An 11,651-nucleotide genomic window follows, 5' to 3' on the forward strand; every position below is an offset into this window, starting at 1 on the left:
AATACCAGTCCAATTCCATTTATGTACTATCTGTCTTCCCCTAGGACTGGGTTAGCTCATTACCAACAAGATGGACTAGGTCGTATCTTTTTTGTGTGTCTAAACAACAAGTGAATATAAAGCTTCAAACTATCAGAAATTTGAGCCTGAGTCCATTAACCAGCTTTTAAGAAAGCTTTGATTTTAAACTTTTCCCCTTCTCCCTTTTCTTTTTCCTCCTCTAAATTCTACCCCATGCTTGCACAGTAATAATTAACCAGTACCAGATATCTGAAGACTGTAACCTCTGATAACATCACTGATGCACAAGCCTAAGTTGTTTTCAGAACAAGATGACCTTTGCAGGCTCCACGTCCAGACCACCAGGTCACAGACCACCAGGCAGGAGGCACATAGACCACAGACAGCCTGGTTCCTGGAACTATGATTAAGAAATGTCACAAGAGCATGATTAACCACCAGCTTCCCCTCTCCTTCCCCTTTAAAAACTCCTAACTAAGGAATTCCCTGGAGGTTCAGTGGTTAGGGCTCCATGCTCTGAAGTTGAGAGGCCGGGTTCAATCCCTGGTCAGGGACCTAAGATCCCACAGGCCGTGCGGCTCAGCCAAAAAACCCCCCAAAACAAAAAACAACAAAAACAGAAACAAAACAAAAAACCAACTCTTAACTAAAAGACCAAGTTGGAGTGGATCCGAGACTTGTCTCCCACTTCCTTGCTTGGCACCTTGCAATAAAATCCTTACTCTGCTGCAAACACCTTACTTTGCTGTGCCCTGGGCACGTGAGCCCTTTTCGCCTTTTCAACTTGAGCAAACTGCTGATCTGATTTCGGGGGGGAGTTAAGGATTACAAACTACTGTACGCTATTTGTCCCTTGAGATGTGCTTAAGACAAGGACGCAATTTAGAGTCTGAATCAACATAAACTCAATTCTACATTTTCATTTCTCCCAAAGGCAGCATATTTTTAAAGAAGCATTTCCTCAACGGAATGTAAGTTACATTTTTTGAATTGTCCTTTTTTTGAGGATGTAACTCCTTGGGAGAACAGGTAAAGGGACAATTTTATATCAAATACACCATATTAACTAAAAGCAAAAAGCAGTGTATTTACAGAATATTTGAGGTGTTTCTCAAAGTCAGTCTTCCCCTGAAGGACACAACAGAACTTGATATTGAGTGTTCTGAAAATACAAAGGAGACAATGACCTCACATGTACTGACAAATAAGAAAAAAATTCTAGCATGATGGCAAAATTCTTTTGTGGTATTGGAGGAAAGGGATCACCAAAAGCCTCTACTTTCAAGGATTAGAACTGCCTCTAAATTATATAAAGTTTAAATGCTCACTTTTAGAATTAGTCGACCCCATTTGCTAGTCTTGCCATCCCGGTGTTTCATTTTTTTGCAAGGGGTTGTGTATGTGTAATTTAACACTCATTACCATATATCAGTTGAGAGACAGGGTAACCTGAAGCTAAGACTTTCACATATGCAACCGGGTACGTCTGAAAGACGCTGTATAGTTAGTTGGTTTCCCAGTGATATGGACACTATGCTTCATCCCCTCCTTCTAAAATGCACATTTACAAGACCCTTTGTGAAATTCGCAAAGGGAATCAAATTCAAGAGAACCTTCAAATATAAGCCCAAAACAAACATATTAAAAATGAAAGTTAATGCCCAACTCCCAAATTTTCCATAGGTCCCCAGGTGGGAGACAGCAAAATGCTAAAGAATCCAGCTTTGGAGTCAGGTCAAAATCCCAGCTTCCCAATTACTATCTGTGTGCCTTGAGCAAGAGAGGTTACTCCCTAAACCCCAGTTTCCTTATTTACTAAAGGAAGGTAATACCTCTACGGGTTACTTCAATTAAATAAAAGCTATATAAGGGAACTTGCATTTTGGCAGTACTGCTCATGATGTCAATGAAATAAGGTTTGGGTTCTATTTCTGTACCTGGCACTTATAAAGGGTTTTCGTAAAGTACAGTACAAATACTGGACGAGCACCAGAAAGATCTAAGTTAAATCTTACATCTCTGGTGTTTATTCAGCTATAAAATGCAGGAGTGTGCTAGCTGATCTCTAAGCAGCTTACCAGTTCTGAAAAACTAAAGCAATCCTCAATTTCTGAACCCTACCTTCATTTTTGTTTATTTTCTTATTCCTTAACATGAGAAACTCATGTCCCTTTGAAACATGTGAGGAAAAACAAAGAAAGGACAAGATGCTCAAGAAACTTATCATTTGAGTCATATTCAAACTGTAGGCCAAGCTTTTTTTGCAGGGAGCAGCATGAGGGGTTCTGAATGATTCACTCACATTGGTGGTAGGCAATAAACGCCCTACCGGAGACTGTAAATTCTCTGGCACAAAGTCACTGCTAAGCACGCTGTCTAGCACAGAGCAGACACTCCCAAATGTCTGTTGAATGAATAATACCTAGCTGACACCTGTTGCTCCCTATAAAATCTTTCGATTGCTCTCCTTACTCAAGTCAAAATCCAAGAAAGATGGTCGGCACAGAAGAGCTGTACCGAATACCTTCTGAACGAATTAATTCTTCAAATCCTCAATTATGCTAAGTGGGAAACAAAGACCTTGAGAGAAACGCTGAACCACCACCGGGAAAAACTTCAACGCCAAAGTTTCAACATTAAGGAAATGTTAAGGGATCCGTTTCTCGACCTCTTCAAGCGCTGACAAGCACCCTAAAGTGCGCTTGGGGGAAAAAAACCCAGCTCGTTGTTCTACCCCGGTACACTCGGCTCTCCACGCCCTACTTCCGACACAGAAACCTTCACGGTGGATGTCACTCGAGCCAGCACTGAACAGACACGAACACGGGGAGGACAAAAAGACATCTCCCCACCTTCACAAGGGTCACCATAGAACCACATACTCTGAAAAGACCAAATTAAACACGAACCTAATGGAACTGGCTATTCGGCTTAAGAAAAACTAATTTCCTATAGCTTATGGAGGTAAACAAAACTCCAAAAACCTAAGTCGAACGGTCCATTTTCCCCCTCCTCTCCCAGGAATGCGCCTACTTCACATACCGCACCCCTCCCCCCTCGACCCCGGCGATCACACTTCGAGACCCTTCCCCGGTGCTCAGATCGTTGGGTGGGCCTCGGGGAGAGAGGCTGCCCGCTGGGCTTTCGGTTGTTACGGCGAGGTCCCCGGGAGACGAGCCTGCCGCGGGCTCTCAGAGTAAAATTGAAAGAGGAAAAAAACCCCAGACTCGCCCACCGTGGCGTATGGCGCAAAGCAGTGGGGGATTTTAGCAGAGTTGAGGGGTCCAGAAATGACTCAATTTCCTCCTCCTGCTCTTCTGCGGAGCCGGGCTTGCCGCCCCAGGTCCGCGCACCCCCTCCCCACATGGTGTGTAGCTCCTCTTCAAAGCACATGAACTTTAAAATGGTGCTTTGGGCGGGGGGAGGGCCGACTGGGAAAGGAAGGATCAAAGGAACTTGGGGCGGGTTAGCAGGCGCCTGAAAAACAGGCCCTGGGGGGCGGGTGACGCCCCGGGTGACGTGCACGTCGCTAAGGGGGTGGTGGGTGGAAGGAGGCGCACCGGGCAAAGGTGGAGGAAGAAATGGAACGCGGCCCCTTTAAGAGGCCTTCACGGCGCTCTGGGGCCGGGGGCCTCTCCTTCGCCCCCGGTCCGGCGTGCGGGGCCCTTCCTCGGGGAGAACCATCCCCAGACCCGCTCCCCGGAGGGTTCCCTCACGCCAGGTCCCACCCGGCCCAGCCCCGGGGCGGCGGCTCCTCCTTACCCCGCTGTCTGCCGCCTCCTCCCAGCTCTCAGCGACCTCCTCATCTTCCATCTTACTCGCCGCTTTCCCTCCTCCCCCACCCCCTATCCGCGCCTGCGCCCTGAGTCGCGTCTCGGTCGCGGGCGCCAGCGCGCAAGGTTTTGCTCAATGAACCCCGCCCCGTTCCAAGCCCGGAAGAGGCTTCAGTCCAAGGCCCAAGATCATCCAGGAAGCCATCTTGGGAGAGGGCAGAGAAATCAGAAAGTTGCCATTTTTCTTAAGGGCAACGTGATTTTTCTCTCTCCCTCTCCCCCGCCCCCTCCCCGTCCCCCTCCCCCGCCCTTTCTCTCTCTCTCAGTGGGAGTCCCTGGAACCATCTTTTCTAAGGGCAAACAATTACTTTTTTTTAAGTCGTAGTTTCCATAAACTGCATATTATGCTTTTTCAAAATTCTGAAAACATTTTTATACCTCAACGAAGTGAAACAGGAGATAAAACATTGACCAGCTTAAACTGGTTTTGACTCCTTAAATAGGTTATTGATTAATCAAATCTTGAGGGTTTTTATAGAGACATTACTGCGCATGTGCAAGGCCGGAACCCACGTTTCCAGGATGACCCCGGAACCAAGAATCTTCAGTCTGGGGAACTCAAACAATAGAAATGTTGCCATCGGACCCCTTAACCAGCTGAAGCAAGAAGTCCTTCAGTAAGGAAAATCCGGCTTCCATCTGCCATAGTACCTTGTTTACCATATATGGACTGCTTTGAAAACTAGCCAATCAGCTTGTGCCAAGTTTGAAATGTCCCTAACCTCTTAAATTTTGCCCCAAACCCTGGCTGGGGGAGACAGATTTGAGCCCTGCCTCCTGTCTCCTTGCCGGTCGACCTCGCAATAAAGCTTTTTCTTTTCTCAAAAGCTGGTGCCATAGTATTGGCTTCTGTGCGCGCCAGGCAGTGAGCCCTTGCTCGGTGAGAATTTCTGGCGATCGCAAATGAACTAAGCTCCTGTGATCGCCTGGCTGAGGCACTGTAGCCCCCGGCTGGGTGTAGGCCCTCGTCACCGACCCTGAGTGGCCACCTAGACCCGATTTGTCTAGAGGCTCGGCTGTCGGGTTCCTGCTTCCCGCAGCAGCTGCGCTCCAGGCTCCTCCGCGCTACTTTCACTTTTGGGGAAAGAAACAGCTCCTGGATCTTTTGGGTGAGTAACCTCATTAAAACGCGCTTGTGCCTAAATTGTCTAATAACAATTATTAGACAATAAATGTCTAATCAGGATTGTGGGTTAGAGTCCCACTCTAAGGGAGACAGTATGAAAGGTTCAATCCGTTGTCTGGGAACTAAGATCCCACAAGCCGCACAGCGCGGCCATAAAAAAAGTTATAACCACCGAGGTACCCAAAAGATCCGGTTAGAATCCCAGGCCTTTGGATTTCTTGGTCTATGTCTGACTGTTTTGTTTGTTAGGAATTGGCTAATAGGGTTAACTATTGGATGACCACAGAAAAACTTTATTGAATCTCTTTTATGTCATTTTGCTGTGGTCATCCTGAGAAAAAAATACTTCCAAGATGGGGAATGATAACAGCGTACCAGACGGCACTCCCTTGAAAAGTGTTCTTTGAGGTTGGTCAATGTTTACCTCTAATGATGAAAGAGGTATGAAAAAAAAGAAAATGATTTTCTTTTGTAACACTGCCTGGCCCAAATATCTACTGGAGTCAGGGGAAATATGGCCCCCAAATGGGTCTTTGAACTATAATACTATTATACAGTTAGACTCGTTTTGTAAGAGAGAGAAAAAATGGGACGAAATTCCATATGTAGACTCATTTATGTCTTTATATAAGAGGAGAAATATGCATAAGGCATTTATTGATAAAATGATGGGTCAGAGGGAAGAACCTCACAAAAAGCCTGTTTTACCCGAGTCAAAGTCTAATGACGATCTAGTCCCTCCGTCTGCACCTTTTGCAGTAGCCGGACTGTGGGCACTTCCTACGGTAGCCCCTCCCTCAGCACCTCTTGTGGTTCCCGGGAATCCTGAAGGGGATCTTCCTGCAGGCAGTGCCAAGGCTTTTACCAGTCCTCCTAGGGCTGCTGGTCCGGCTCTGTACTCGCCCTTAGCAGATGGTCAACAAGGAATGGTCTACCCTCCCTGTACCCTCCAGGGTATTCAGTTTGGCCCAGGGAACACTCGACAGTAGGCGGGACAATTTCCGTTAAGGCAGGTCCCAGCAGGCTTGGATGACCAAGGCCAATCCAGAGCACCTGGAATCATGCATCATCGTTTATCAGTCATAGATTTCCTTAATTATAAAGCTAAAATGCCATCTTATCAAGGTGATACTAGGAATATGGAGAATCTCTTTACATATATTTTTGCTGTTTTTCATCCTAACTGGGCTGACATACAGACCCTCATGTGTATCCTACTCAGTCCAGAGGAACGCAGCATGATATTAGAGAAGGCCTTCCAGGAAGCCAAAAGGCTTCATGAATTAAAACCAAATAATCCAATCAGAACTCCAGCAAAGCAGGCCATCCCTGGAACTGAACCAGAATGGGATCCCAGTGACCCAGGGGATCAAGCAAGGCTGAATCATTATAAAGATTGTTTAATAACTGGACTGCAGAAAGGGGCAAACAGCTTCAAGAGGGTCCGGAATGTACAGCCAGGGCCTGAGGAGGGCCCATTCACCTTCCTTGAAAGGCTTTATGAGGCTTTCCGAAAATACACTGATGTTGATCCGGAACACCCAGATGACGTGGGACTGGTCAATTTAAACTTTATCGGTCAGAGTGCCCCAGATATAAGAAAAAAACTAGAACGACTGGAAGGGGGATCATGGACACCAACGTCTCAGTTGGTCCAGATTGCTTTTGAAGTGTTCAAAGGCCGATACGAAATTTGGGAAAAGCAGGAGCAATGCATCGAGCACTGCATCGTGAGGCAGGTTGCTCTGCTCAGCTGTAACCAGTCAAAACCCAGCAGGACGTCTGCAGGAGAGAACAGACGACCACGGGTAAGACCCTGGGGACCTCCAAAACCCAGCCGGAAAGGCCATCCATCTGTTGGGCCACAACAGTGTACCTTTTGTAAATAGGAAGGGCGCTGGAAAAGGGAGTGTCCCAAAAACAGACAGGGCCCCCTCTCCCCCAAGATAACATCCATTACTGGTGTATCTGGGGAAGTCTCTCAGAAACCTTTTCTACAATGGCTTGAATGTCATGTAGAGAAAACACATGTAAAGTACAGCTTTGTGTATGTCCCTGGATGTCATAGTCCCTCATCAGGGCAAGAGGTACTAACAAATTTAAATGACCAAGTGGGTTTCTCAGCAGAAAAAGTAGACACCAAAGTACTCCCAGGTCAAGACTGCGCCCTCCAAGCTGCGCCATTACAATTGGGAGACAAGCCTCAACCAGATGTCCCTGAAGAAATTCTTAAAAAGGTAAGAGCAGAAGTTTGGGCTGACGGGACACCAGGAAGAGCCAAGACGGCTGACCCAGTAGTAGTAAAACTCCACCCAGGTGCCCAGACTCCAAAGTTAAAGCAGTACCCTTTAAAGAGGCACCCAAAGGAAGGTATAAAGCCTCTGATAAACACTTTTCTTAAATGCCAATTAATCCGACCTTGTCAATCCCCGTATAACACTCCCATCCTGCCAGTACAAAAACCTGGGACTGGAGATTATCGTTTTGTACAGGATTTGAGAGCTATCAACCAAATTGTAGAGGATGTACATTCGGTGATGCCAAATCCTTATACTTTGCTTACAACTTTATCTGGAGACTTTTGCTGGTTTACAGTTCTGAACTTAAAAGATGCCTTTTATTGCATACCCCTAAGTCCTGAGTCCCAGGAACTGTTTGCCTTTGAGTGGAATGATCCAGAGACTAATATAAAACAGCAGTAATCCTGGACTGTACTTCCACAAGGATTTAGAAATGCCCCCACCATCTTTGTGGAGGCCTTAGCCAAGGACTTAAAGGATCTCCAATTAAATGAAGGAATCTTACTCCAGTATGCGGATGGTATACTTACTAAGCGCTAGTATAACTAAGGAAGCTTCAGACCAAAATACAATCTTCACTTTAAACTTTTTGGCAGACCGGGGATATAAAATCTCCAAGGGAAAGGCACAAATTTCTCAACCAGCTGTAAAATATCTAGGAATTGAGTTATCAAAAGGAGAAAGAAACTTGCCAGATCGAAGGGAAGCACCCACCACCAGAAAGCAATTGAGAAGATTCTTAGGAATGGCTGGGTTTTGTTGTATTTGGATTCCTAACTTCGGACTTATAGTCAAACCTCTATATGAGTCTCTCGAAAGAAATGCTAATGAGCCATTAAGCTGGACTGCGAAATGCCATGAGTCGAAATGCCATGAGTCATTCCGTACCATCAAGGAGAAAATTTCAACAGCCCCAGCACTTGGTCTCCCAGACATTAGAAAGTTATTTGATCTTTTTGTGCATGAAAGACAGATCATGAGTCTTGGAGTGCTAACTCAAAATTTAAATACTGCCAGAAGGCCAGTAGCTTACTTTTCCAAACAATTGGATGTTGTAACTCAAGGATGGCCAGTTTGCCTCCGGGCTGTGGCTGCAACCTGTGACCTTTTACAAGAAGCTGAAAAATTTACCCTGGGTTGTCCTACCACTGTGCACACCCCACATCGTGTGCAACTTTTACTTGAACCAAAGGGCCGATATTGGCTTACTTTGGGGAGACTGGGCAAATACCAGGCCATACTATCTGACAACCCAAAGGTAACATTAAAAGAAGTATCTGCTTTAAACCCAGCCACTCTGCTCCCCAGAAGAACCTGTTCACGATTGTACATGAAAACAGAAGAACCTGTTCATGATTGTATATGAAAAATTGAAGAAGAGTATTCTAGCAGACCTGACCTGACTGATCAGCCTTTAGAGAATCCAGATATGGAAACGTTTACAGTCGGGAACAGCCTCATGGATCGTGGACTCCGAAAAGCTGGATATGCAGTGGCAACTCATCAGGAGGTCGTAGAAGCAGAAGCTCTCCCTCCAGGTACGTCTGTCCAGAAGGCAGAGCTCGTAGCCCTCAGGAGAGCCCTGCATCTTGGAGCTAAGAAAAAGGTAACCATTTATACTGCTTCTAAGTATGCCTTCTCTGTCATGCATGCACATGGGGCCATGTGGAAAAAGAGAGGTCAACTAACATCAGGAAAGAAAAAAAATTAAACATGCAGAGGAGATACTGGCCTTATTAAACTCTGTTTTTAATGCTGGAAGAAGTAGCCATAGTACGTTGCCCGCACCAAAAGACTGATAGCTGTATAGCTAAAGGAAATAATTTGACTGAACACGTAGCAAAACAGGCGACCAGAGCCAAACACCCTAGCACTCATTCAAAGTGTGGCCCTGTCCCTGTTTAAGCCTCAGTATTCAGAAATGGATCTAGAGAGAGATGATGAATGGGGATTTCACACTGACTCTTGAGACATAGACGGTGATCAGTACCAAACAAACAAAGAAGGCTGGATATATAATGAACAGGGATTCGTGCTTATGCTCCAACATTTAATGGAAAGAATTATCACTCATCTACATCAAGGAACCCATTACGGGAAGGATGCAACCTATCATTGGCTACAAAAGTTTATTGTTAGTCCATAAATGCAAAGGACTATCCAAAAGGTAATACAAAATTGCCTGATTTGCACCAGAAACAATCCTAAAGCCGGGCCACCTCCAATATTCAAAGGGGTGCAAACCCGAGGGACAGAACCAAGAGATGCCTGGCAAATAGACTTTACTGTTATGCCAAGAGCCATGGGACATTATAGATATTTGCTGGTATTTGTGGACACCTTCACAGGACGGGTCAAAGCTTTTCTGTGCTGGAGAGAGAAATCTTCCTAGGTAAAAAAGGCCTTACTAAAAGAAATTAGCCCTCATTTTGGGTTGCCTCTTTCCATTCAAAGTGACAGTGGAGGAGCTTTCATAGCCAAGGTAACGCAAGGGGTATCTGGGGCCCTCGGACTACAATAGAAGTTACATGCTTCATGGAGCCCTTATGACTGAAATGATGAATCATACCTTAAAAGAGACAATCACCGAAGTATGTTAAGAAACCAACTTCACTTGAGATAATGTCTTAACAGTTGTCCTGCTGAGGGTAAGAGTAGCCCCTAGAAGCAAGCGCCACTTGAGCCCTTATGAAATGTTAACGGGAGACCCTTCCTTAAGACTTAGTATTATTGCTGTCTTGAAAGTGATCTCATTGTAAAAGAATTAGATACTATAAAATGTGTACAGTCCCTTGGTGCTATCTTATTTTCTGTATATAAATATGCCTCTAGCCAATTAACATTTCCTGCAGACATTCCTGTGCACTGCATAAGCCCAGGGAATTGGGTCCTCCTCAAACTTGGAAAAATGACTGCCCTGAGGATCAACTGCAACCCAAGTGGATTGGAGCCTATGAAGTCCTTCTGGTTACACATTCTTCAGTAGAGCTGAAAGGAGTTAAACCTTGGATACACCCCTCCAGAGTAAAAATAGTACCCATTTCTAACCAGCACCCCCCTTGTCCCCTTTACAGTTCCCAAACAGGGCACGCTCTCCAGGGACAGGAGGAAGTAGGAGGACCCAACCTTCCTAACACCAGAGGGGCCTGGAAACCCACTACTGATTTCTCGGCCCCTAATTACACTTGTAAACCCTTAACTGAACTTAAGTTACTTTTCAAATAGAAACAGGACAGCTAAGTCTCCACCTGGTCAGGAAGAGAAGATGAGGACATCTCGAAAGTAGACAGCTCCACCCAGAAGTCTGGACCAGGCTGATATAAATCCAAATTCAGTCACTAAGAATGTTAAAAATAACATGTTTTCACTGGTTCCCAAAGAATAAGGTCTGTTTTTGGAGGACTGTTAAAATTAGGAATCATAGTTCTGTGTATCATGGGGTTAATCTTTTTACTCACCAAATTTTTTACTTATTGTCTATCTCATATATTTTAAAAGGCCTCCCCCACTCACATGTTGATTGCCCAAGACTTAAGCGTTCAAAGTGGGACTCGTGAATATTTACAATCAAGTGCAAAAACAATTTCATTCCTCTTATAAAAATCTATGCCCCTTCTCAGCAGGAAGCAGCTAGAGCGGTCGTCGCCCTATTTCCCTTAAGATTGAGGAATGTTGTAAAGCAATTATACCCCAATAAAGATGTTAAAAAAAAAAAAAAAAGATTGAGGAATGTACAAAGTAAAAGGGGGGCACTAAAACAGCACATAAAACATTGACCTGCTTATCCTAGTTTTGTCTCCTTAAATAGGTTGTTGACTAATCAAACCTTGAGTTATTTTACAGAGACAGCACTCCCATGTGCAAGACAGGAACCCATGTCTCCAGGATGACCCCAGAACCAAGAATCTTCAGTCTGCAGAACTCAAACAATAGACATGTTGCCACTGGAGCCCTTTACCAAGCAAGAAGTTCTTCAGTAAGAAAAATCCAGCTTCCAGCTGCCCAAATAGCTTGATTCCAATCAGCTTCTGACTGTCAACACTAGCCAATAAGCTTGTGAAATTCTCCTAACTTACATTTTGCCCTGAACACTGGACAGGGAGACAGATTTGAGCCCTGCCTCCTGTCGGCTGACTCACAATAAAATGCTTTCTTTTCTTAAAAACTGGTGCCATAGTATTTGCTTCTATGTGTGTTAGACAGTGAGCCCTTGCTTGGTAACAAAAGGATGAAAAATATCCGCTGATGCATAAAACATTTTATTATTTCTATCTGGTAGAGTGAAAATGATTACAGTATTTCCTGCTCATAAAGCAGTATTCCAAGCATCTATTAACACTAGTTTATATCCTCTAGCTTGAGGTGAAAACA

At 44.9% G+C, this 11,651-nt stretch overlaps 1 protein-coding gene and 1 long non-coding RNA gene across 6 annotated transcripts in view; one reads left to right on the forward strand and one right to left on the reverse strand.

The window, feature by feature from the left end:
* SZRD1 (SUZ RNA binding domain containing 1) overlaps nucleotides 1–3,886 on the reverse strand; it is a 30,883-nt gene extending 26,997 nt beyond the window's left edge. Inside the window, exon 1 of one of the 3 annotated variants that reach the window (XM_033433058.2) lies at nucleotides 3,784–3,886. In XM_033433058.2, coding sequence (XP_033288949.1) covers nucleotides 3,784–3,834 — 51 coding nt within the window. In that variant the 5' untranslated portion in view covers nucleotides 3,835–3,886. Of the gene's footprint in view, nucleotides 1–3,256; nucleotides 3,403–3,783 lie in introns of those variants that run through there. The other 2 variants (XM_004272446.4, XM_033433057.2) reach the window with 2 other exon arrangements.
* Nucleotides 3,887–4,162: 276 nt separating this feature from the next.
* On the forward strand, nucleotides 4,163–11,445 carry LOC125961487 (uncharacterized). 3 transcript variants are annotated; one of them, XR_007472252.1, is made up of 3 exons: nucleotides 4,163–4,963; nucleotides 7,108–7,217; nucleotides 8,573–11,445. It is a non-coding gene; the product is annotated as an uncharacterized LOC125961487 (long non-coding RNA). The 3 variants fall into 3 exon arrangements; XR_007472250.1 differs by having other exon boundaries at nucleotides 4,164–4,963; nucleotides 7,105–7,217; XR_007472249.1 differs by lacking the exon at nucleotides 4,163–4,963 and having other exon boundaries at nucleotides 4,970–7,217.
* Nucleotides 11,446–11,651: the final 206 nt, after the last annotated feature.

The sequence above is a fragment of the Orcinus orca genome, chromosome 1, assembly GCF_937001465.1.
Source record: "Orcinus orca chromosome 1, mOrcOrc1.1, whole genome shotgun sequence".
In the NCBI taxonomy this organism is placed as follows: domain Eukaryota; kingdom Metazoa; phylum Chordata; class Mammalia; order Artiodactyla; family Delphinidae; genus Orcinus; species Orcinus orca.